Here is a 26269-nt window from a genome sequence, read left to right on the forward strand (position 1 = left end):
GTCGCCTTATGTTTCTCATAGGTGTTCAGAGTCTTTTCTCATAGTTATTTAACTTTTCATATTAAAAGAAAAATCTTGTGCTAGTTAGATCTGAGCACCTTGAAGGCAGGGCTTTGTTTGATACTTTTAATAAGCAGCAGGCTGATGGCAGGGCTGGGACCCTTCACCCTGGCATATATTCCCGAGCATCCACAGAGTTCTTACTGCGTGCTAAGCATGTTGTTGGCTGTTTCAGGTTTAAATAGGAATACGAGGCTCTGTGACTCGGGAAGGTCTTACCACCTTCATAGAGAGCTTGGTGACAGCTTAGCATGGTAAAGTATAAACAACAGGTGTACAAACTGTTATGGCCACATAGAAAGGGCACTGATTTAAATGTGACTGATTTCTCATGTTAACTTTTGCCTTTATTCCTAGTTACAGTCCTGATGCTTTTTCTTCCTTTAAATTCTTGCTAATTACTGATGAATTAGCAATAAACTGTATTTATGTGTTTTCTAAATCTAGCAACTTACTTACTTGGAGGTCATTCTTCTTGTACTGTGTGCCAGTGCTATGTCAGAGAATGGCTCAGTTTTATGTTGTCAAAGGATTAATTATAGCAGGATGTAGCCTTACTGGAACTTGCTCACTTATGAAATACATGCACTGTGTTTTTTTGTCAGTCACCCTCAAGGTATGTTCAAACGTAAACATTTTGAGCAGTGTTAGATACACAGGATTGTAATGAAGAAAAAAATAACTTGATCAAGTACCAGCTAATTAATTTTATATTTTGAATAAATGGAGTCTGGATATTGGCAATTAGTTTTCATTTTGACTTTTCTTTTTTTTTTTTTTAAAGATAGAGTCTCACTCTGTCACCCAGGCTGGAGTATAGCAGTGTGATCTTGGCTCACTGCAATTTCTACTTCCCAGGTTCAAGCAATTCTCATGCCTCAGCCTCCCAAGTAGCTGGGATTACAGGTGTATGCCAACATGCCTGGCTAATTTTTTATTTTTAGTAGAGATGGGGTTTTGCCATGTTGGCCAGGCTGGTCTTCAACTCCTGACCTCAAGTGATCTGCCCACCTCAGCCTCCCAAAGTGCTGGGATTACAGGTATGAGCCACCATGCCCAGCCTAACCTTCTGTTCTAACATTGGTTCTTCTGTCTCAGTGACAGCATTTGGTCGTATTAAATTGGGGTAGAAAGCACAATTGAAATGAATCTGGGTGTGTATATACGTGCTGGGGAAGTTGTGTGCCGGCTAATTTAGTGTTCATAGCAGTGCTATGAGGTGAGCATTGTTACTGAATGAACGCCAGATGGGCAGGCCAGGGCTTAGGAAGGGACTTGTGGGCAGTCACTGCTGTCCCATGGTGGAGACCAGGCCTGTCTGATGCCTGTGCCCCCAACACTGCCTTTCAACACACAAATAAGCAACTGTCAAGTGTTGGTAAGGACCAAAGTGTGGTGTGGTCTGTGGCATTTGCTTTGGCTCAGGATCATAACCTGGGCGACAGCTCCCTCCCTTGTGCAGCCACCTGGGAGTTCCAGAAGAAACCCCATCGATCCCATTCATAAATGCTGGCTATCTGACATTCTGCTTGGTGCCAGCACATCTGGAATAGGACAGTGTGGTTAGATTCTTGGCCAGCAAACCTGTGTAAGAATGTGTGAACTCTGCATTTGCCTCTCCTGGACAAAGGTGAATTCCTGGTCACTGTGCTGCATGGCAACAGATGCGGCTTCAGGAGCAGCACAGGGATGGGCATCTGCGTCCAGGAATAGCATCTGCATAAGGGAGGAAGTGGGGGATGTGACAGACGCAAAGCCACTGCAGTCCTAAAAGCGTGAGCTCAGCTATTACTGTGGAGGAGAGGAGCGGGTGACGTGAGATGGTTTTCCATTGTTGCACATCCGAAGATGACCCTAAATTGAGTTCTCTGTGACTCCTCGAGCTTCCTAGTCAGTCCAGTTGGATGAGACTGTGCCCCTGGCTGAGGCCCGGCTTGCAGCGAGACAACGGAAGCCGCTATTGCTCGCCCTGCTCTCCTGTGACTTCCTTGGTTCTTTTCCCCTCCAGGAACAGTTCTGCTGAGCAACCTTGGGCCCTGCTTCCTCCTTCTCTTGGACATGACGTCTGGGAGGCTTGTGTTCTTTTCCGGTTTTTGATGATGCTGAGCTATTTTTGCCAGGATTACACATGCCCATAGGAGGGAGAAGACTCTTTGCGACTTCATCATCTTGACTCTCTGAAGCAGAGCTCACTGTTGAAGTTGACAGGCTCCTGAGTTTGTTTTGGCAGAGGCTGAATTTCTGTCCTAGGATGGCCTAAGCACACTTGATTCTAGCTCCTGTCTCACTGGTTCCCTCGTGTGTGGCAGAAATCATACACCCTGGAGTTTACCAATCCCTGCATTTGAAAACTTCAGTTAGTGTACATGATCCTCAGATGAGAATTTTACTTGTTTTAAAGGTAATCACAGAGACTGGATTTTGCTAAACCAGTGTTTATATGTATATTAGTTGCGCCCACAGTCAACTTTGCTAAGTATTAGCAATTCCATGTTTCAGATTGGCATTGTAATCATGCCCTGGAGTTGTTTTGCTTTTCCACTTTTATTTTTGGCTAAGGTAGAGTTAAGAACATTGTGATATTAGATATAGTGAGCGCTTTTAGTTCCTTCTTATTTCTGTTTTCCTTTTTTTTGTTTTTCTGTTTTCCTTTAAACCAAGACCAGTGGACTGATTGATACCAGTTCGTGAGTGCCTGGCATCTCCTGGGCCTTCCCTGGGTCTTCCCGCTGCTATCTCATGGGCGGAGCACTCACTCATGGAAGGTAAACCTGAGAATCTGCGTGGAATTAAGGAAACTTCATAGCTCTCTTCTGTGACAGATTGAATCACATTAAGCCCAGTAAATTGTAACTGCAGGCCTTGCACACATAAAGCATTGAGCACCGGGACAGGTAATCAGGCTGTGATGCTTGAAGTCCTGCACAAAACCTGTGGTATCATAGCGCATTTAAGATATTGTCAGCATTGAGTGTTTTAAAATGTCGTGTATATACCGTGTTCCTGATTTTCCAGGGCGTGGATTAACACCTCTGTGTTTATGGCAAACTTTGTCAATGGGAGCGTCAGGTTAGTATGGGGTTAGATTGTTTTTCAAAGAATCAAAGTCTCTTGTGTATGTTTTGGATTTCTCATGAAGAAGCCAGGTGTTAGCTGTTCTTTCCTGGACTGGGGCCTATCAGGGTGCCCCGCCACGGTCACTAATACATTTCCCGCATTTCCATTTAACTCGGCTGGGTGTGGGCCAGAGTACTTTATTCATCACATGCCACATGACACTGTCTGCTGAGGAATTCCTCTGCTTCATCGTTAGCATGTTGAAATACTGTTTTCCAGAGCATACTCTCATTTGTGTGTGTGTATATAAAATAATGGAATGGTTATTGTATCCATGCAATTTCCTATCCTTGGTTATTTAATTGTGGAAAGGTAACAGGGATTTTTTTTTTTTTTTTGAAACGGAGTTTCGCTCTTGTTACCCAGGCTGGAGTGCAATGGCGTGATCTCGGCTCACTGCAACCTCCCCCTCCTGGGTTCAAGCAATTCTCCTGCCTCAGCCTCCCAACTAGCTGGGACTACAGGTGTGCACCACCATGCCCAGCTAATTTTTGTATTGTTAGTAGAGACGGGGTTTCACCATGTTGACCAGGATGGTCTCGATCTCTTGACCTCGTGATCCACCCGCCTCAGCCTCCCAAAGTGCTGGGATTACAAGCGTGAGCCACCGTGCCCGGCCAGGGATTTTTATTTTGCTAAAATCTGTGCTGGGAATTACGCAAAATTTTTGTGAAATGCCCAGCTTACTAGCTTAAGTTACAGATGTTTGTATATAAGAGAAAAAGCCTTATTGCTAAAACGATAATCTCTTTATTGATACAAGGTATTGAATTTAATATTGACCACATAGTCAATAAAATGCATTATAACATGGCTTAAATTGAGAAAAGCATTGAAGTTTTAAAATCTGCTATTCAGTTTTCTTCAGCTCCCTTGCAAGATACTTAATTTGAGTAGAAAGCAGAATAAAGTGTCCCCACTGAGGAAAGTAACAGGAGGACTGTTCACAATGAGTTGGGAAATCCAAGCAGTCCCACCACATCTCAGTTTGTGCACTGGTGGTGGTGTGTCCACGGTATCACTTTTATAGGACTTTAAGAATGCTGCTTCTGTGAATAAAATACACTTTATTCTTAGCATTTCAGTTGTGAGTTTTGAGATGTGTAAAACCTCTGTTAGTGGTTTCTTATGGAATTACTCTGCTTGTTCTTAAAAAAAAAAAAAAAAAAAGTACCTACAAGATTCCGAAGCACATAATCACTTTAAAAAAGGGCTGGGTGTGGTGGCTCACAGTTGGTAATCCCAGCACTTTGGGAGGCTGAGGTGAGCAGATTGCTTGAGCCTGGGAGTTTGAGACCAGCCCGGGCAACCTGGCGAAACCCCAGTTCTACTGAAAACATAAAAATCAGCTGGACATAATGGCTGCATGCCTGTAGTCCCAGCTACTCAGGAGGCTGAAGTAAGAGAATCGCTTGAGCCTGGGAGGTGGAGCTTGCAGTGAGTGGAGATCACACCACTGCACTCAAGCCTTGTTGACAGAGTGAGACCCTGTCTCAGAAACAAATAATAGCAATGACAATAATAATAATAATGTATGGGTGAACTGCCTGGCTGCTCTGTCTAAACTAGAGTAGAATAAATCCAATTATGTTTTAGTCTTTTTTTAGTATTGAAATTTTCTTCATTAATCATCCCTGTTGTTCATTATATTGCAGCAATATATTGCTGCTTAGACTCCAGAACAAGTAGGCATCTCTTGATCAGGTTCTTACTTGATTGCTAAAATTAGGAATGATTTTCCACCTCCTGGGATGTGAGTTACAGAACTTGGACTTTTGAGGTTATGTGCTGCATGTGACAACAGACATAGGAACACCCAAAGAAATCATTTACGTGCTACAACGTACATGCTTTGTAGCATTTCCCTCCTAGAAGGAAAATGATACCTCTCATTTGTGGGTTGATTCTGCTGTTTCCTGAAAACACGTTTATTAACTGCCTTAGTCCACAGTTGGGTAGCGTGCCCTGTTCTTTGTAGGAAATTCAGGGAGTGGGGACATCTTGACTCTTGAGAGGCTCTCTCTGCTGTGGGAGATCGCAGTCTTATAGCAGCTTATTAACTGAATCCTGTTGACTATCATTTACTGGAGAACGTGGTTTCCTGGCTGCCCTGGTCTTTAAGGGAGGCAGCTCTGTGGAGCTTTCCCGGGAGGGACACTGACGGGTCATTTTCTCACCTGGACCCACGTGTTATTAAACCTGGCCTGTGGATCACTGGATCTTTTATAAAGGAAAAACTGTATCTGTGACTTTCAGATGAGTGGAGGTTATGTTAAAAAAGAGCATTCACTTATTTTTTGGCTACCGTGGAGAAGTTTTGTCCTTGTAACCCATAAATACAGTCACTGGAGCAGAATGTTCACAGTTTGGGTTCTTAGAGTGTACATTTAAAGTCACATTCTTCACAAGTATTATGTTAAGTGACAAATAATAGAACAAATATTTTCCTCATAGTCTCAGTAAGAAGCTGGTCTACTTCTTTGGTTTTGGAGTGATGTGAAAGGAATATTGAGAAAGTGTCACGAACATTAGACTCGCCCACTTTGCAAATCCTGTGCTGTCTGGAATAGGGGGCCCCGAGGTGGAGAGATGCAGCCCCCTGCCCTGAAGGAGCTGAGGAATTTTTGTGTGGCTCAGGATGCATAGTCCCCAGCAACATAAAGGCAGAGTGAAACGCCATGGAGGCTGAGAGAAGAGGTGTGGCTAGCGGGTATGAGTGAGATGTTTTGGGCATGTTAGCCAAGCTTGCTGCACACATGCCAGGTGCTGTCTGCACACGTGTGATCCTTAGAACACTGGCATGTGGAGCCGTGAGGCTGTGGAGGCCCCAGCTCACTGCAGGCTGAGTCGACCCGTTACCACTGAAATAACTGTGATCGAAGGCTGTCGCTCAATCTGGAGTCCTGGAAGGGGCTCCTTTCAGAGAGGAAAACACTCCTAGAGCCTTAGGGGCAGAGTTCAGTGACTTTTATTATAATGTTGCTTAGAATTTGCAAACATGAAACCAAAAACATACTCCAGAATGCTTACAGTTCTGTTGTAACCATGGATACAAAGGAAGTCACAGTCAATGGGCAGTTTTTAGAAGCTGAACTGCTTGCATCATGGGCATGGTGCTCTCCCTAACATGCTGGGCCTTGCTCCAGTTTGCTGTGGAGGCTTTGCAGGGCCTCTTGGGCAGGATGCCTCTTCTACATCCTGATCACAGCTGTGCTGCTGGGCACTGGTGTCATGAGGACACTGAGTGGACATGAAGCACACAGGGAAGCAGCTGGTCACTAGGTGGCCATCCAGATAGTCCAAAACAGATCTCCATTCATTGTTTTTTTTTTTTCCATTCATTGTTAAAAAGTCATTGCAACAAAAACACCAAGTGAAAGAAAACTGTCTATTGACTTGAGAATACGTTGGCTGAGTTGGATGGGGAAGTGCAATGAGGAAGGTATGAGGGGGAGAGAGGAGGAAAAGGAGAGAAGTGAAAAAGGACGAGGGAGGATGAGAGTGAAGAGGGGGATGGAGGAGAGGAAGGTGCATGGTAGAAAGGAGATGAGGGAGGAGAGAAGGAGGAGAGAAGGGAAGTGAAAGGGGTGAGGGAGGGTGGGAGTGAAGAAGGGATGGAGGAAGAGAGAGGGAAGAGAAAGGATAAAGGGTGGTGGTGGGATCCTGGGAAATGAGCCATGGAGCTAGTTCCCAACTCTTTCTCGGGGTGCGTTGGAGCTGATCTTCCAGGAGAGGTGGCCTGGCAGGGCTGAGTCTCAGGAAGTGGGATTGGGGGAGTTGGCCCTCGTCGTGGCTGTTGCAGACCTTAGATGTACTCCACAGTTATCCTGAAGCGATCGCTCAGCTGCCGTTTGCTGTCAGGCTGGAGAGAGAAGTGCTCCTCCCTGTGGGTGCTATTTTGTGGCGTTCTTCCCAGTTTCGCCGAGTGGCCTGTCCGTGGAAATGTCAGGGATTAATAACATCTCTCTCCATTATTCTACAGAGCAGGTGGCCAGCTTCAGATCCTTTAGTTGTTGGAGGCAACACTGTCTTGTCCTTAGGCCAGTGCTGGGGTGGGGTGCTGGGAAGCCTGCAGTGCCTGCGGGGAGTCGTGTGCTGGAAGAATAACATCCATTGAGGTAGGAATGCTGGTGTTGCAGCAGTACATGGAATTTCAGGTGACTAATGAAATATACTTTTAATTATTACCAGAGCCCTTATGCTCTGCGTTTCTTTGAATGGAAATACTGGGATGAATTGAATTTGCTGTGAGTCGGTTGCCTCATGCAAGGCAGTGTTCTGGGAGTGAAGTAGGATGTGCATTTATCTACACAGGTTCCTCCTCTCAGCAGACTTTAATCAGTTGGACAGTGTGATACAGGAATACTTGAGAATTTGTGTGGTACAGGTGATGGGCACAGGCCTGTGTGACCAGCAGTTGGAGGGGAGGTTTGAGAGAAGCTTTTGGCTGAAGTGATGTGTCAGATGCAGGTGCTGAAGTGCAACGGCTGGTTGGGTAGAAGTGCACACGCCTCTGGGCTGTGGGAAGTGGATAAAGAACGAGGTGGGGAGACATGGGTCGTGTCTTAGGAATGGCAGCAATTCAGGCAGACCCAGGATTAGGCTTCCACTGGGGAGGAGTGGATGTTATGACCCAGGGAGTGTGGGGTGGGGTCAGGCCCAGGTCTTTGTGTGGCTGCTGGGAAGGAGTGGACCTTTTGACTCTGGGAGAATGGGGCTGGGTCACACCCAGGCCTCTGTGGGGCTACTGGGAGGAGTGGACATTGGGACCCAGGGAGAGTGGGGTGGGGTCACACCCAGGCCTTAGCGGGGCTTCCTCCTGTGTCAGCAGGGCCCTGTGCTTGGCCTCTTTAAAACTTTCCTGATCCATAAATCAGGCACAACAAAATCTACCTGTTGACACTGTAATGCTTAAATGAGATGATCCATATAGTCCCTTCCTGGCACGTCATAGACTCATAGCTATGGTGGCAGTGACAGGCGCGATGGAATGCTGGAGCCATGTGGTGCCTGATGAAGCTGCATGGAATCATGCAGTGCTGTGACTGTCTCTGAAAGCCTTTGGTCATGGGAGTGGCAGCCTCGAGTGGCTCTTGGTATACTTCAGTCCGTGGAGTGCAAGCTCTATTCATGGTGAGCTGGAGCTTGGAGGCTGTCGAAACTATCCAGGGGTGAGCTGATGGGACCCCAAAACATGGGGGAAGACAGAGGTTGTGGCTGCCAGAAGCACTGTAGATGTCTGGCTTCCAGAACTTGCTGACTTATTGACATAGAAAGATAAGGCCCAGATGGCTCCAGAATTTTAAGTCGGGAAGAAAGGTGTGAGGGTAAAATAGCTGACTAGGTCATGGTTGCCACGTTGGTTTCTTCTTGACAATCCCCTCTCCTCCCTCTCCATGTCTTTGAGGGTGGGAGGCCTGAGCCTGCACAGCAGTCTATTCATGGTGATGATGGTTGATTATTAGCCTTTCAGTAAGAAGTCTCTCCACTTTATTTTGCAGCAGTAGTTAAATTAAGGAGTGATTGTGTAGTGGTATTTGTTTCGTTTTTTAAGTAATAAAGCAAATGAGTATCAGTTAACTGAATGTTATTCCCAGTTTCACTGATCACTTTGAGAGCCCAAATCTGCTTTGGTTGGTTGGTTTGCATTTGACTTTGAACCAGTTCATTTTCACACAGGAATGCCAATTGGTTATTTTGTTGTCACACATCATTATGTATCTCAAATTGTATTACGATAATACTTAGCTGAATTACCTACCCTGTTTTGGCTTTTACAAAAATCAAATCTGTTTTAAATACAGGATGGTGCATCTCCATTGAGGGTTGTTCAGAAGTGTGACTTTTCCTGGCGCGCTTGAGAATCAATGACATGATTTTATAGAAACACTTTGTAGCTGACACCTAAGCTAGAAGCTTCTGTAAAGGGCAGGGTAACAATGTGTTATGCTTTGTGGGACAGAAGTCTCTGCATATTCTTTTTCTTTTGCTAAACCTTTAAAGTGCAAAAATCACTTCTGGTTTCCTGGCTATGGCTCGGGAATCGTGGTTTGCAGACCCTTGACCATGTTGTAACTGAAAGCTGGTCTCCCCAACAGTGAGCAGGAGCCCACTTCATTGCTTCAGCCAAGAAGCAGCTGCCCTCATGCTGTAATTTATTTCAAACAAACTAACTCTCTGGCACCCCTGCTCATTTCTGTACTGTTGCAGGTTGTCTAAAATACAAATGTTCCTTGGCATTTTGATTTTGATACTGTCTTGAAAGGCTCCAAGATGGCTCATCACAGGGAGACATTTGCAGAAACGATTGGGCAGAGCCACAGCCGTTGTGCAGATCAATTCACGTTTTTTCTGAAAGCTTCACAGCTGAATTTCTGATTCGTTTCCATCTACCTATCTTGTGCAATTGGTTTCTCTTGCTCCCATTTGGGTCTATGAAACTTGTTGAATAGCATCTCCCCACTAGGGTAGAATTTTAGCTCTGATATTTTCACTCCTTGTTAGAGAAAGTGCCATGGGTTCTGAATGGCTTCCATCCCCTCCCTGTACGGATGGATGTGAGAGGTATTTGAGGTGTGCGAACTCACTAACGTAGTGGCCTTCTGGGCCGACCTGCACCCCTCTCTCCTGGTTCGCTCTCCTGGACCTCACTCCTTCCTCCTGGGGGCTTGGTGGTTTCTGCTGTGCTTGTGCCAGCATGACAAGGCTGAGTGGCAGCTCCAGGACGGTGACAGCTCAAGCAGCTGTGGCCTTAGCACAGAGAACTGCGGGGATGCAGCTGCCCTTGCTGTGATGCCTTGAGCATTGTCAGTGTGGGAAGCTGGGTGGGACATGGATGCCCCCGGATGGGACAGGAGCCTCCCCTAAGCCTCTATCAGAAACTTCTTAGCCTGGTGTGGTGGCTCATGTCTGCAGTCCCAGCATTTTGGGAGGCTGGGGCGGGTGGAAACCTGAGGTCAGGAGTTCGAGACCAGCCTGGCCAACATGGTGAGGTGCCAGCTCTATTAAAAATACAAAAAATAGCTGGGTGAGGTGGTGCACACCTATAGTCCCAGTTACTTCAGAGGTGGAGGCTGCAGCGAGCCAAGATCATGCCACTGCATTCCAGCCTGGACAACAGAGTGAGACTCTGTCTCAAAAAAAACAGCCTTCTCTATGTCATGCTGACTGGTGCTCGTGGCTTGTAAGCCAAAGAGAATGTTTGTTTGGCAGAAATATTCAGATGATTTAGGAAATCTTTTCTGATTAAGAGATTCAACAGTTCAGTTAATTATCTGCTGACTTTCAGTTGTGTTGTGGCTGGGAGCAAGGGTGGCTGTTAAAACAGGTGCCTCTCTTTGGGAGGCCAAGGCAGGAGGATTATGAGGTTAGGAGTTTAAGACCAACCTGACCAACATGGTGAAATCTAAAATTTAGCCAGGCATGGTGGTGCACGGCTATAATTCTAGCTACTCAGGAGGCTGAGGCAGGAGAATCGCTTGAACCTGGGAAGCGGAAGTTGCAGTGAGCTGAGATCGCACCACTGCACTCCAGCTTGGGTGACAGAGCAAGATTCCCTCTCAAAAACAGAAGAGAAAAACCTAACAAAACAAAAAACACAACAGGTACTTATCCTTCCATCACAGTTGGGTTTTATTTGGCGGCTCTGAGATGGGACCCTGGATACCCTGGATACATGCGGTTCCAGCTTCTCAGATGACACTGATCTGGGCTCTGTGCAACCCAATGAGTCTTAACATTTAGCTTCTTTCCAATTACAAAGAATTGTTTTTCCCTTTCTGAATAGGTCAGTTCATCTCAAAGAGATTCGAGCCATGGAACATCAGTTCTGAGATGGCTCCCTTGGCCTCTGATGGTTTATGGAATGGGATTTCTCTCCTCTGAGCCTTGGTTCAGATGCAGTATGTGCTGTGGATGAAATGCCTCAGTGGCACGCTACCTGTGCATCACAGCAGCCACAGACGCTGCTCTGCATGGTACATGGTGAGCCACGCCATCTCTCACATGGGCCTGAGTTGGAGCAGCTGTGGGCCACTGCTGTACCCTCTTGGGACCCTCAGAGGTGCTGCTGTTGTCTTTGAAAACACTGCCTCTATGGCAAGACTCAAAAAGTCCTGGCCACGGTTGCTGTGAAGAAAGCCTGGGCTTCTGTGTGCTGGGGCCCATGGGCGCTCGCTGCTGGAGAGGGCGGGAGAGGGTGCTGACATATGTCTTCTCAGCACCGGCGTCTGTTTTGCTATTGGAATGTGTAAGCGTCAGTCTAAGTGAACTGCAAAAACAGCAGTGTGTGACATGCTGGCGCTGCTTGTTTGTGGTGTGTGCTCCCTGAGAGGAAGGGCAGCTGTAATGGTCCAGGGTTTCATGGGACCTCTGACGGGACAGTGGTACGTGCACCAGGTGAACTGGCTGCAGTAACATGGCTTCTGAGGAAGACACAGCACGGTTTCCCCGCCAGGGTCACCTGAAAAATGTGTTGGTGAGATTCCTGGCCAGGCTTTTAACAAATGGTAACTATGATTACATTTTTAAAACGGGCAAAAAAAAAAAAAAATTACATTTCTTTAAACATTCAAAAATGTAAGCGATTACTCTTTTTGGACCGAAGATCTTAAAGTCAAAAAGTCCTATCAGAAGACATTGATTTTAAAGCTTCTATTCTTAGAGTATGTCCCAGTGTTGAGAGAGTTGTTTGTTTTCTGGTGGGTTTGGAATCTGCCCCTCTCCGTCAGGGTTCCATCAGGTGTCTGAACGCAGCCCTTCACAGGAGAGCAGGTGAGGTGGATCTGAAACAGCAAATTGCAGCTGGGCACCCACCGTGGGCCTGCCTGCTTCCCGACGTGTGAGAAGTACTGGTCAGTGGTTACCTTCCACCCTCGGACTCAGCAGTGCTTTACTGAGTTAATAAACTGTTCCACAGCTCATAGCTCGGAGCAGGGCGCCAGCCTGGGAGGGTAACTCCTGCAGGTTTTTACTGAGTTATTAAACCGTTCCGTAGGTCAGAGCAGGGCGCTAGCCTGGGAGGGTAACTCTGGCTTTAGTCTCCTTGCTGCACTCTACTCTTATGTGACTATAAGCACACATTTTTATTCTTGGGTTTTGGGCAGTTGCAGGAGTTTGAAACTTCAAGTGCATTTGATGGTACACTTTTTAAAAACTAAGCTTACCGGTGGCAAGTGGGAAATGTACCATTTTACATTCTTACTCCTTTAGCACATGTGAATTCTGTGGTTTTACATTCTAGGTGAAGTTGGGTTAGTCTGTGGAAAATGCCATCGATTACGTTTGGAAAAACTGATTGCTCCTCATATGCCTTGTTTAAAAAGGGCTAAAATGTAGTTGCTGACAGTTTCACTGCATGTGAAATGTGTATTTTTTGAAAGTTTGACTTTGTATTACAAGTGTGTGTGTTTGGTTCTTTTTTAGAACTCAGATACTGTTTCGTATTTTTAGGAGTCTTATGTTTCCTCAACTGAATTTAAACTTCTGGAAGGGTGGTACTCTTTAGGTACTTAAATGCTGCATACGTACAAATGTCAGCATGATGCTTTGTACAGAGAGGATGTTTATACCTAGTCTGTTGACAGAATGGATGTGTTCTCCAGCCTGTGCTCACTGGAGGCCCTGATACTGACCAGAGGTGGTCCAGGCTAGAGCAAGGCTTATGGCAAGGGCTCCATAGAGGACTTCCTAACTGATTAGGGGAGCCATGGCACTGCCCTCTCCTGCAGTACCTGGTGGCTTGCCATTGAATACAGGAAGGGAAATTGATGGTAGCGAAGGGGACCAGAGAAGTTCTTTCTATTCATCCTTGCCAGGTTTTCAGTAGATGTTAAACTCACTGAGTTGTAATGCGGTTTTGCTTGGATATTGTAAAGGTGGTGGTCAAACACAGAAAAGAAAGATTTCTACTGTGTGTGAGAGTGAGTCAGGAGGTCAGGCTGGGAAGACATTTGTCATTTTCCAGTTTCTGCTCACGTGTTGTGTGTTTTTTTCTGAGATGGGAAGAGCACTGGGTGAAGGTGGCTGGTGTTCCATGCAGCTTTCCATGTAAGCTGTCTTCTGTGCAGTGCATGGTGTATGCTGGGCACTGTGCTGAGTGCTTTGGGCATATTGGCTTATTGAATCTTCATAGAAACTTGCTGAGGTGGGAATGTTTCTCACCCCATGATAGAGATGAGGAAATGGAGGCCAAAAGGAGACAGGCAAAACACCGCAGAGTCGAGCAGCAGACCTGGGATCAGAACATAGCACTCGGCTTCTGCGTGGTTACCCTTAGCTCTGCTGCACTTGGCCCTCTGCTTCTGGCTGAGATGGAATAACAGTTACCAGTCTTGCCCCTGTCCCTGGAGAAAATACGTGGAACGATGGTTCTTAAGACTGCGAACATCAGGCCTGTGGCTGAGAGGTATGAGTCAGGCCCTGGAACCACCCCTCACCACCCTAAGGTGGCATCTGGGCCAGGGCGTTGGGTGGGTGATCCGTGATTGAGGAGATGGAGCTGTGGGCCGGAGAGAGCAAGGAGATGACGATGGCTATGTCCAGGAGGGCCAGTGATGTTCACACAGTCCTGCCTCAGCCACACACAAGGCGGGAAATGTTCTCCACCGATGGCCTGCCAGTGAGTAATGAGAGGAGCACCATGGACTCAGACACTTCGGATTTTCACAAGGTCTGAGAATTTGCTCACCTAAATCTTTTTCTGTTCCATATTTTTTGCCTGCTTAGTTATGACACATTTTAGCAGATTCCACTTCAGGTTGTGTGGTATTAGTGTTTTCTCAGCTTTGAAATACTCTCTTAGATAGTTGATCCATTCAGATTATTCATAGACTTTAATTCTTCAGTTCCTTCAAATTCAGCATCGATTCCCTGAATGAACGACCTTAGCAGTGTTGGAATTTTTGACACATTAAGAACTAAGGAAAACTACTCAAAATAATTTGCCTTGTTTCTTAATTGACTATTGATAGAGCCTAGTAGTATGAACTTATTAAGAAAGCATTCTCACCGAAAGGCTAATAATCTTTCAAAGTCTCTTTTCCTCTGGACACATCTTTGGCTGCTAGAAGTATAAACAATGTATTCAGCACTGGTTAATGGTTTTCCTTGCTTGGCCAACAAAGTTAGTTTCCTCAGAAACTTTGGTTTCTGTTTGATTTTCATTGTTATTTTTGTGAAATTTTGCTATAATTAGATATATTTTAAATCTGATTTTTCTAGCTTTCCTGCAAGTTGGGAATATTGTGATGGGTGGTTAGTTTGGGATGTTGACCTACGCTGTGTGCCCAGGTACTGTGCCATTGCATGAACACTGATTTGTCACTTTCTCATGAAGACTGATTCCACCTAGTTTGGTAAATTCTATTAGTTTTAAGGAAGGGGGTGGAATACAACGGCTATTAGGAGGTTTTTTTAAGGATGGGGGAAATGCTGCCATTATTATTACCACCATTACGGAAGGAACATAAAAGTTGGCGTTGCTTTCAGTCATTATGAATATGTTAGTCTGCATCTGTGCTTGAAAATCGGCAGCCCCAACCTTAAAAGCATGGATGCAGCAGGCCTGCCTGCAGGGCCCTGCAGAACAGTCTGCGTTAGCTGGAGGTGGCCGACGAGCCCTGAGTGATGGTGTCTGAGTGATAACAAGGCTCTGACTTGGGATCAGACAGACTTCCAGATACTGTGATATTCTAAACAAAGACAGGAGACCGCCCCAGGAGCCCAGTGGGCACCTGCAGGCAGTGTAAGGGAGAAAAACCTCCAAGGAAGATTCCTGCTCAGCTAGGAGGATTCTGCAAGGCAGTAGTGTGATAAGGTCAGACAAGTCAATGCTCACATAGGCATATCGAGCTATATTTGTTCCTTTTAAGCAGCCAGGCTTGTGTGTGTGTTTAGGGGCACTCACATGTTGCCGCCTCCTCCATCATGCTGGTTGTTCCCTGTTGTTTGATGCTCTGGATTTCTGTGTTGAGTGTGTCCACTCTGCAAATGTGTTTCTGTTTCTGGAGTATTTCAGAATGGACCATTTATTGGTTAAATATATGAAAAGCTGGCTGAAGGAACAGAACATTTGTTTTCAGGGAGGAAGAAATCTTTAAAACCGGCCATACAAACCCTGTTATAAATGTTTAACAATGGAATGTTTAATGTTTAACACATAATGCTTAAAGTAGAAGGCATTTTAATTTAGAAATCCTTTTGGAATGCCAACTTAAATTACGACCATCAGTTTGCATATGGAAAAGAATGAGACTGAATGTACAGAATTGGAATTTTGTCTATTTTGTAGAGATTCTGTAACGTATCAGGTATGAGTCTGTCACTTCATGATTCAAATGCATGAAGCTGAAATATAAAAAGTGACAAAAACATGCCTTTGAATAGTGAGCCATTATCTTCCTTGAAATAGTGATTCATTTACTAAAATGTCCACCTGCAATTTTGGCAAACACATCTGTTGCGTTCCTCAAGTTAGCTCAATTTTCCAGACAGGGAAATCATCATTACTGTTTAAAGTTTGTCCTGGTGATGTTGGTGAATGGGGAAAATTCTTTGACGTAGCTCCTCTGTGTTTTAAACGTCAGACGCAGCCTGTCGGGACCATTCGGAGAACCTTGGGAAAGCAAAAGAAAAAGCCTCTGGAGTAGCAAACGATGTAGCTGATTTCATGCAGTAAAACTTGCACATTTTTCTTTAAAATGCACCCTTGGGAACGTCAGCTTGCTGATTATTTTAGAATCACTATAGTCTGCTGACAGCCATCATGGGCAGGCACACAGCCGGCTGGTGCAGGAGGGTCTCAGAGTGGAGCCACGCCACCAGCACCAAAGGAGGGGCTAGAGCCATCACGCTCATGTCTTGTGCAGATGTTGTAACCCAGCAAGTTAGAAAGAATTAGAAGGAACACGCCATGCTCTGAGTTCCAAATTAAGAGTACTTTGTTAGCCAGTGTCCTGGAAAGCCAGGACAACTGGAAATGGAGGTGTCCAGGTCATAGATAGATTCAAAAATTTCCTAATTGACAGTTGGTTGAAAGAGTTAAGTTCTTATCTAAAGAGAGTAATGTAAGATGAGGGGTTGTGGAGACCAAGGCTTTGTCATGTAGAGGGAAGCCTCCAAGTAGCTTCAGAGAGAATAGATTATAAATGTTTCCTATCAGACTTAGGGTCTAAGTTCTCCCTAATTCCAGAAGGGAGGCAGGGATCATGAGGCAAATCTGACCCCTGCCCCATCATGGCCTGAACTGGTTTTTCCGGTTAGCTTTGGAATGCCCTTGCTAAGAGGAGGGGCTGTTCAGATGGCCACCGGGTTTAGAATTTTAATGTTTTTACAACCAGAAGATGATGGTTTTTTCTGTGGATAACCAGTGTGGTAATTAATATTTTATTAGCAGATTAATTTGGAAGTCAGTGTGTTTTCAAGTATGTTAATGATTAAGTTATTGGCAAACACAGAAAGCTTACTTTGAAACCAGCCTGAGAATCAGAGGCCTATCCAAGAAAACAGTGGACTTGGAAACCTGATTCATGTGTTTACTGCCCTGAGTTTCAGGCGTTTGAGAAGTTTGTGTGCTGATACATTAAGTGACTCACGAACTTTAATCTTGATGGACTCTTAACAGTGAGACTTTTATTTATTTATTTTTTATTTTTAGAGACAGGGTTTCACCATGTTGGCCAGGTTGGTCTCAAACTGCTGACCTCAGGTGATCCGCCCACCTTGGCCTCCCAAAGTATTGGGATTACAGGCGTGAGCCACCGTGCCGGCCCTAACAGTGAGACGTTTTTTAACAGCAGTGTTTATCTGTCTCTGGTGTTGTGGGGCTTTTGTCTTCCCACTGCTGAGCACTTTAGTTTGTGTTCATGCCGGCTTGTTCAAACCTCCCCGCTGTGTGGCTCCCCGCATCCTGTCCACCTTGATCATGGGTGGTGTGTTTTTCTCCCCTGTGGATTTTATCCCAAGGACTATGCTCTGCTGTATATGGAGTGGATGATCAGTTGACACTTGCTTTATCTGACTTGTTTTATATGTAGCTCCCAGTTTCTAAAATTATCATTTTTTTAAATTCCCTATGAAACTGGGCGTTAGGACTTGGGTGCACTGACAGGGCAGGAGGGAGAGATGAGAACAGGAGGGATGGGTTAGTCAAGGGGAGGGAACACCTCCCTGAATTCCTTTCTGTTTTAGGTTAGAGATGAATGGCCAGGTGGGTGGATGTCTTGCCCAGTGTGTCTGGACCTTGCTGTGCTGAACCATGAGTAGTGGCCCCAGCAGCTGCCTCCTGTCAGGCAATGGCCACAGAGCTGGGCTGCCGCCTCTGGCCTGGGTTGTGAGGGCTCGAGTCAAGGTGCCAGGGTCTGCACCGCTGCTTTGTGACTGGAGCTGCACATAGGGACATGTGGGAGGCTGGTCTGTGCTTCTTACCTGGGAGAAGCTGAGCTCAACCCCAGAGCCTCTGGGGAGGTAGGAATTCCTGCTTTCCCCAGACAGCAAGAAAGCCCAGCATCGCACCTGCGCTGAGATGCTGCCAGCAGCCGTATATAGTTGTTGATTTTAACATGAAGAAAGGTGCACATTAACCCAGCTCTGTGGGGAGCTTTGAGGACTCCAGGCTTTTAAACATGTTCCTTCCTGAACAAAAACAAAAGATCCTTGTGGCTGATGCCAACTGCATTGGGTAGGACACACTGAGCTCATGTGGGGGTTGCCTTGGCCCTCCCCTGGTGCTACCCCGACGGACACCATGCATTCCAGGCCAAGGCTTGTCCTGGGCAGACCCTGGTCATGGGGTCTGTGGTCCCGAATCAATGGACCAAGTGCTTCTTTCATTATTAAAATGATTCACCTTAGATGCACAGCTGCCTCCAAACGTCTCATGAGCATGAGATACAGCTAGTGCTGCCGCCCCAAGCTCATTATAATTCTAGTGGAAAGGAGAAATTTTGCTTTTAATGTGCTCGTGTGACTCAGATACAAATATACAATTCCCATTAAACTTTGAAGATCTTGAGAACCTCTTAGATTCCTTGGAAACCACTCCTTGGCCCCATGGCCTAACTCTCCTGCAGAGGAGAGTTGGTAACTGGTCCGTGGGGTCTGGGGTCTTGCTGCATTCTTCAGGATTCCTTCTGTTTCATCGTTAGACAGCCCAGCTCTGCAGCTGGAGGAGTGGATTCACTGACATTTCTATTATTTTGTTCCTGTGTTGCCTCAGTTAACTTTCAATTATCAATATTTACCAGAAATAAATAATTGATGGTGAGATGGGAATTATTGGCGATTCCCTGATGTGGTTGGCCTGTATAGGTAAGTGTGTTGCATCATGTCTGATTTCTGAGATGGTGGTCCATACTTCTCAGGAACACACTTTAGGGTTAGATTCCTGTGGAGGAGAAGCTGCTTGTGCCCAAGATATGGTGGTGGCCCCTGTGCTGCTGGTCCTGGCCGGACGTGCTCCTGCCCCCCTGCACCAGGCATCCACCTCCACACTCACCCCACATCTGCATCGAGCCTGCCTGCCTTTGTTCCCCCAGCCCGAGGTCATGTAACTGCACCTTCCTTTATACATTTCTGAATAGAGATGATTCGATCTGGGAGTTGAATCTCAAAATCTGTGAGATGTATACAGGTAAATTTATTGATACAAATGACTCCAGTCCTCCCATCCCGTTTCAGGGTTAGGAAGCAGCGGGAGTTGGAGACAGCTGTGTGGCTCAGGAAGTTTATCACATAACCTGTTTCTTTCTTTAGAAAAGTAAATCATTCCTACCTCACCAGGCTTGACAAATGCTCAGTACTCAGATGCTGTCTAGTCTTTATTATAGTTAGTATTGGGGGAACAGCATGGCTAGTAAGAAAATGTGCTATCTTTACAATTTATAGAATGTCATGTAAGGAAAACGTGAAACCAGGACACTACCCTAATCTGAAGATGCTGGGTGCTTACTCCTCTTCTTAAGCATTTTAATTTAATTCTCGAGTGTGTCAGCCCAGTCAGACGACGGTGCTCCGTGCATGATGCCAGCTCTTAGTTATCATGGAAGGGGGAGCCCGAAGTTGCCATCCCTCCAGCCCTCGGGGTTTCTCCTCCTCCCCTCCCCTTCCCTCTCCCTCTCCTTCTTTCCCTCCCTCCCTCCTCCTCTCTCTCCCTACCCCCCTCACTCATTCTACAACAGAGGCCCAGACTATCCCAGCTGGGCTATTTAATGCTTGGCTGGGAAACCAGAGGGAAAGGGTTCCAGTTACTACAGAAATACAGAGAATTGAAATAGAATGTGAGCTACTTTTGCATCTTGTCTTTTATTTTAATCTGAATATAAAAGGCAACTGTCAAAACAAAATCAGTGCTAATTATGCCACACAGCTCTGAGTCTGCCTTGTTGGGCTCTGTGGGTTCCCGTGCCTTGGCCTTCTCCATTGGCATCTGGACAAAGGAGCATTCAGTTATGAGTCCTCTGATGAATGTTCCAGAGTCAAGTTTAATAAAAATCTTCGCATTTATCCGTGGCCAAGTTTGATTTAATGACAGGTATTGCAGGTCTCTGGTGGGGCTCCGCCTCTGTGCCATCTCAGGGGCAAGTCAGTGGGGGCTGGCAGGGAGCCTGGTCCATGGAGCACAGGGTAGACCTGACGCAGTCCTGGCAGTGGTGGGGGGCTCGCATTTCTAGAATGTAGTGATATGCAACCTGTCGCATAAGTAGAGAGCCTCATGTACCTCTTGAGACGCTGGGGCTTTCCCTCAGTACTGTGGTGTGCTGTTTGTGGGGGTACAGATATAAAACGGTGAGGGAGACACCTAAAAACCAGGCACCCACAGACAGCCCCTGGTGCTTTCACGCCTGCACACGCCTGTGTGTGCACCTCCCCTTGTATTTTGCGGATTGCTTTTTTTTTTTTTTTTAATTTTATATTGTGAGCTTCTTACTACTTTGTGAAGAAAAGGGAGTCCTGGCAGTGTTTCTGCCTCTGAGAGAAACGCAATGTTGCAGTAGCCCAGGTGAGGCCAGCAGTTCCCATTGCGGCCTGGGAACTCATGCGCATCCAAAAATGCATGGTTGGTGTGTGAAAAGTGACCCCAAAACCCACAGGCTTAAGGCAGCATTCACGCACAGCTATGCAGTTTCTACAGGTTGCAATTCAGGGCAGCCCTGCTGGGTGGTTCTGGCTCAGTCCCCTGGGTCACAGTGAAGATGCCGGCCAGGGCTGCACCATCTGTAGGCTCAGTTCTGCTAGAAGTTCTGTTCCAGGATGCTGTGCTTATGTGTCTGCGGGCCGAGGCCTGGTCTACCACACAGGGCCCCTCCCTGGGGCTGCCGAGGCCTGTCCCTGACAGGGCTGCTTCTTTGCCCAGAGACATGGAAGCGTCGGTCTTATGCCGGTGTCAAGGTGGCTGGTCTCCTTGCCATGTCCCCTGGGCCACACCAACAGCCCTGAGCTCTGTAGGAGGGAGCACGAAGCTGTGTGAGCCCTGGGAGGGCGGTTGTGGGGCCACCAGGGAGCTAGCTCCTGGGCCATATGAGAAGTTTGGGGCATTGACTTAAAGCTGAGGAAAATGGCAGAATCTGGCTGTGAGATGGAGAGAGAGGCGAGCATGCGTGTGGGTCTGACAGACCATGAAGGTTGGGACAGGGAGTTGTGAAGGACTTGGGTGCACAGATCACTTCCAGGGTCAGGGTCAAAGCGTGTTTCTGTAACTCTTCAAGGCATGCATTTGTTTAGGGTGGTCTTTTGTATCTCCTTTGATGTTTCAAGAAAAAGGTTGTTTGAATGTGGTGGGTGTTGGGGTGAGTGTGGGGCTATTGATCCCAGCGGAATGTGCTGCTGTCCTCAAGTGGATGTGTGGACAGGATGGGGGGCCCGGGCCCCAGTGGGCAGGGTGGGAACACTGGAGGGAGAGAGGTTTGTTTTGTGGAGATAGTGACACTTTGGAGCGACAGGGTCTTTGAGGGAAGGGCTGTGTTCAGTCTGAGGGGGTCGAGTTTGCCGAGCAACCTCCAACATGCCCTGGTACAGACAGGCAGCAGCTGCTGGGGCATGCGGAGCCCCCTCTTGGGAAGGTGTGGATGGCCACTTGAGGACACCCTGAGGTGCCAGAGACCTTGGTGTGCGTGGCGGGGCCCAGGATCACCCACGTCTCCTAAATATGAGTCACTTGGCTTCTCTTCTCTTTGCTTTCATGCCTCCCCATGCCCCCACCCTCCCCGGCCCTGTGGGCCAGTCTTGTCTGCCACAGCGATACCCGGATGCTGGGTTTACAAGGAAATTAGGGGTGTACCTGGTCACCCAGGGCGATTGGGTGACTGAGGGTGCTCTGTCATAGTATCCAACGTGTCCTTACTCTTTTCACTTTGAATCATGTTCAGTTACTAGGTTTTCCAACACACAATGATATCCTTATGAAAAATTGGTGATCAAGGAAGCAAACAAGTGTGGGAAAATCATGCTGCTCATAAACCTAAAAACTATAAAACAGCAAAGAGCCCATGAACCCTTCTCATGGGACCGTGAGGAGAGACCTCAGTAATGACTTGAAACAAAAATCAGCAGATAATGAAACATTGAAGAAAAAGTAAACTAAATTTTCTGTCTCATATGGGTGAAGAGATTGTGGTTTATATTTTATAGGCATGCAATTTTACACTTATTTTTGTTGGATTTAGATTTACTTGCAATAAACATTTTTTTAATGCAAAAAATAATTGGGGTAAATATATGAAGTCTAATCTGTTTGTGATACTTCTGTACTGTTAACTCCATATATAAAAGTGAAGCCCAGACTGTCTGTCTTTAATGAAGGGAGAGAAGTGGTCATCTCCTGCAGGCCGGTCTGGCCTCTGAGCTTCTGGCCAACCTCCCAGTCTTGGGCTACCTCATTACCTACACTTCCTACGAGGCTGTGACTCTGTGCCCAGGTTTCAGGAGCACCTGGAACAGCTTTCCTGGTGGCCCCTGCTTCGTCCTGGCGCTTGGAAGCACAGACTTTGTATGAGACTCACTCCCTCAAGCCGGTAACTTAGTGATTGGCCCCCAAGGCTGTATTTCTTGCAAGGGGTGCAGAGAGTCTGTGCCGGGTGTCTTGGCCCTGGAGCCAGCTCTGGGCCTGCATGGCAGCCTGGCCTCTGCCCCTCTCTGAGAATGGGGCAGTGGGGAGAAGGGACCAGAGTCCTGCCCTTTCTGTCTCAAGAACACGGGAACACATCACACCATTCACAGCTCAGGGTTTGTGAAGCATTTCAGTTATTTTATAATTTATAACCTCCCTTGACAATGATGTATTTTATATAAGCAGCGCATAGAAGGTGGTAATTGAATACCCTATCAAGCAAGATCTAAACAGTAAGGAGCAGATACCACTGTAGAAAAGGTTACTTTCTCAAGGAAACATTTACTCACCGCAAATGGAAATGAACCGTTGCTTCCTCCCTGGCTCTTGTTGATGAGCCTGTGAAATTCTCTCCTGTTCACCACTGTTACAATTGCAAGTGTATATGTTTTCTTTTATGATATATATGTCTTGAAGGCATGGACTAAATCCTAATTCCACGGTGTTCAATACATGTAGTACTTAAGAGACACTTGTTTGAATGAATGGATCAATGGAAAATTGAAGTGGTGCCTTAAAACTTTTAATTCATTACACCAAACTTCAAGCGTTTGCATGCAAAATTGTATGATCCTTTGGATAAACTGGGCTTCTGTGCAGGGTGCTTAGAGATTGTGGGAGTGCAGCAAATGGCTCTGTGGCTCTGGACTCATGAAAGGCTTGAGGGACTTAGCGGCAGCACCCACATTGTTGAAAACTCGATTCTGCACAGCCATTCCAGTGACTGTCACTGACATGCAAAGTCCTGCTTCCTGGCTGATTTCTGCATAGAGGCTCCTCTTGAATGTTCCATGTGAACATGTGTTCATCTGGCACTGCTGGTTGCCACAGCAAGCCAGGGGCAGGGACGAGGGGGAAGAGGGGCAAGACCTGGCTCTCCCTGGGCCCCAGCGGCTGGCTCTTCCTGGGAAGTCAGGGAAAGAGTGGCGTGCAGGGTCCCCTGGTATGCGCCGCTTGCTCAAACATGGATCCCAGGTCCTGTTGGGAGGCAAAGTACAAATTATTGTGGATATCATCAATAACATAGCAAACATGGGCTTCTTCCCTAGGATGGCTCACCCCGTCACTCTTCTGCTTAGCAAAGGCTCGGCCTTCCAGGCCTCCACAATGGCCATCTCCCAAGCTCTGTCCGTCTCCGTGGAGACGGCTGGAGCCAGGGCAGACATGGGGTGTTGGTCACTTTTTGAAAGCTACGTTTAAGGAATAAGTAGACTAAACAGAACTACTTATTTTTGGATATTTTATACACTTAGTCTATCAGAATACTTAAAGTTAATGTATAAGAATAATAAGGAAGAATGTTCCCTCTCTGTGTCCAAAGCAGAAGTATAAACTGCCATTTACTTGGCAGGGACTTCACTCTATTTCTAAAAAGTCAGCAAGTTCTATTCCTGAAATAGACCCATCTGTTCCTTTGCATAGACCCTATTAAAATTGTAGCAGAATTTCTGCTGTATCTTGATGTGACAGATGATTGAAAATGTTTTGCTGCTGGAACTTCACCATGCTTTCCTTTTAAACATCAAAGTATGGATCGTAAATCTCAAATGAGTTGCTGTTCTTGGTCTTGGTAGAGCTGCCACTGACAGCCTCCATCAGTTACAACGGAGTGTGTCTCCCCAGCAACCAGGCTTAGATTGCAGACTGAACCAGGTTCAGCTAGGATTCGGCCTTCTGAAGCTGTAGCACAAGTCACCGCTCTTGGAAGACACTTGAGAAGCCCTCCCTTTGATGCCCATGAGTGGTTGTTACCAGATTGCAGCGGCTGCAGCAGCGTCTTGGAGGATGCTGGCAGGAGTAGCCTGGGCATGACACTGTGGCAGGAGCCCACAGTGTCTGAACAAAATGGGCCGTGACATTGAGCAGCCTAGAAGAGTCCACAGCTGCATTTCAAAGGTGCAGTGGCCCGAGGTGCACCCCAGAGCCTGGCAATGAGGAACCTGAAGTTGACCTGTCATTACTCCATTGAGAGATTTGGCTGAATTCTGGACCTACATGGGCAAAAGATGGCTGTGTTTGTGTTTGGCCCCTTCCCAGGTTAGGGCTGGGGAGGTTATCTGCATAGCTAATGGGAGCTTGACTCTGTTCACACTACGGGCCAAGCCACTCATCTTTCTCTGAGCCCAGGGAAAATGGGCAGGCCTGGCTCCCCTGGAAGAGGCCTCTGAGGAGTTGAAGCTGAGCTTCAGCAAGATGGTCGGTGTCATGGGGTGCCAGGTGGGTTTGGAGTCAGTGCATGCTACATGCGGTCCTGCTGCTTTTGTCACTGATCGGGGTCGGCGTCGTGGCTGCCAGGCAGGTTCAGTACATGCTATATGGGGTCCCAGCTGCTCCTGTCACTGATCAGGGTCGGGTTGTGGTGTCCAGGCAGGTTCTGAGTTGGTGCATGCTACATGGGATCCTGGCTGCTTCTGTCACTGATTGGGCTTAGCAGATGCTGCTGGTGGATGTGGTTCCTGTGGTACTTAATGGCTTTCTCCTTACAGGAGTGGGTTCCCTGTGGTGAAGGTGTTGGTGTTGTGAGATAGCTGGCCTGGCAGGAGAATGGTGCTCATGGGGTCGTGCACTGAGGCCTGCTTCCTCCTGAGGAGCAGGAAGGGCGTTTGGGAACCTGCTTCACATCCACCCTTTCTCACTAGGTTCTTGGCCTCAGGGGCCAGGAGAAGCTGAGTCGAAGACCTGAAGCTGGGACCCCTTCCGTAGCCTCCCTAGTGCTCATGGTGGTGTGCAGGGTGTGGCCTTGGAACTCCCAGCCCTGGCCTGCCACGTGTGCTCCCTGGGGTGTCTCAGGCACCTGCTGTGTGCCAGGATCCATGGCAGAATGGGTGGCAGCAACAGCTGTGGGGTGGAGCGGGCATGGTATTTGGACAATGTTGTGAAGTATCAAGGAGGACTTGAGGCAGTGACTGCAGAGCTGAGACCTGTGAGGAGGGGACCAGCTGTGGGTGTTGGGGCTCAGAGAGCTGCCTTTACCTGAACCGCAATGGTCAGTGTGAGAGGAGGGGGGGACCGAGCCCCAGGAAAGCCGTTTGCACTATCACATCAGGTGTGTTGTAGGTCTGCTGGGCTGTGCTGCCCTCTCGGTCCCAGCCAGACCTGGGGTCCCAGAGGAAACAGGTGTCCCTGCATCTCCTCCTTCCTCCCCCTTTGCTGCCTGGTTGAGGGGTGCCTGTTCATTGCAACTGGCAATTCTGAATATTAAGAGGCATTTCAAAAAATTGTAGTGGGGGAGGGGGCTAGGGATTCAATTTTTTTTCCTGATATTACACAGAGGCTTCTGCCATCCCTTAGTGTGGAGGCAGAGCGGGGACACTCTGCAGTTGTTTGTCCAGGAAGAGAAGAGCTTCTGGGAGTCACAGGTCTGATTGTTGCAATAGCACTGACATTTTAAAATGGGAGAATGCTGATGTCTGTAGTAAACAGAGTAAAACTTCAGTAGCTTCAATATGAAGATACCAGGATGGTCTTAGAGCCACTTCGTCCATAGATCCTTCTGTGTTGTGGAGACGCTGCACCTGTCTACCAGCCTCCGTGGTCAGTGGCCACCTGTGGGTATTGAATGCTTGAAGTGTAAATGAGAAACTCAACTTCTAATTTTATTTAATTTTAGTCAATTTTAAATAGCTACATGGGCTGGGTGCAGTGGCTCATGCCTGTATTCCCAGCACTTTGGGAGGCCGAGGCAGGCAGATCATGTGAGGTTGGGAGTTAGAGACCAGCTTGGCCAACATGGTAAAACCCATCTCTACTAAAAATACAAAAATTAGCCAAGCGTGGTGGCAGACGCCTGTAATCCCAGCTGCTCAGCAGGCGGAGGCAGGAGAATCACTTGAACCCTGGAGGCAGAGATTGCAGCAAGCCGAGATTGCACCACTGCACTCCAGCCTGGGTGACAGAGGGAGACTCTGTCTTAAGAAAAATAAAATAATAAAATATCTACATGTTCCTAGTTGTTTCATTAGGAGACAGCATGGTTCCAGAAGGTAGACA

General features: G+C 47.0%; 1 protein-coding gene across 17 annotated transcripts in view; it reads left to right on the plus strand.

The window, feature by feature from the left end:
• DIP2C (DIP2 acetate--CoA ligase C (putative)) overlaps positions 1-26269 on the plus strand; it is a 387622-nt gene that overhangs the window by 118547 nt on the left and 242806 nt on the right. For 2 of the 17 annotated variants that reach the window (XM_035252741.3, XM_035252746.3), the window contains exon 1: positions 2804-2825. The exons of 10 other annotated variants lie outside the window; for them this stretch is intronic. In XM_035252741.3, the coding sequence (XP_035108632.1) occupies positions 2819-2825 (7 nt within the window). In that variant the 5' untranslated portion in view covers positions 2804-2818. Of the gene's footprint in view, positions 1-2803; positions 2826-6281; positions 6620-26269 lie in introns of those variants that run through there. 5 more of the 17 variants (XM_035252742.3, XM_035252747.3, XM_054236775.2 and 2 more) reach the window with 3 other exon arrangements.

This window comes from Callithrix jacchus, chromosome 7 (assembly GCF_049354715.1).
Source record: "Callithrix jacchus isolate 240 chromosome 7, calJac240_pri, whole genome shotgun sequence".
Taxonomy (NCBI): domain Eukaryota; kingdom Metazoa; phylum Chordata; class Mammalia; order Primates; family Cebidae; genus Callithrix; species Callithrix jacchus.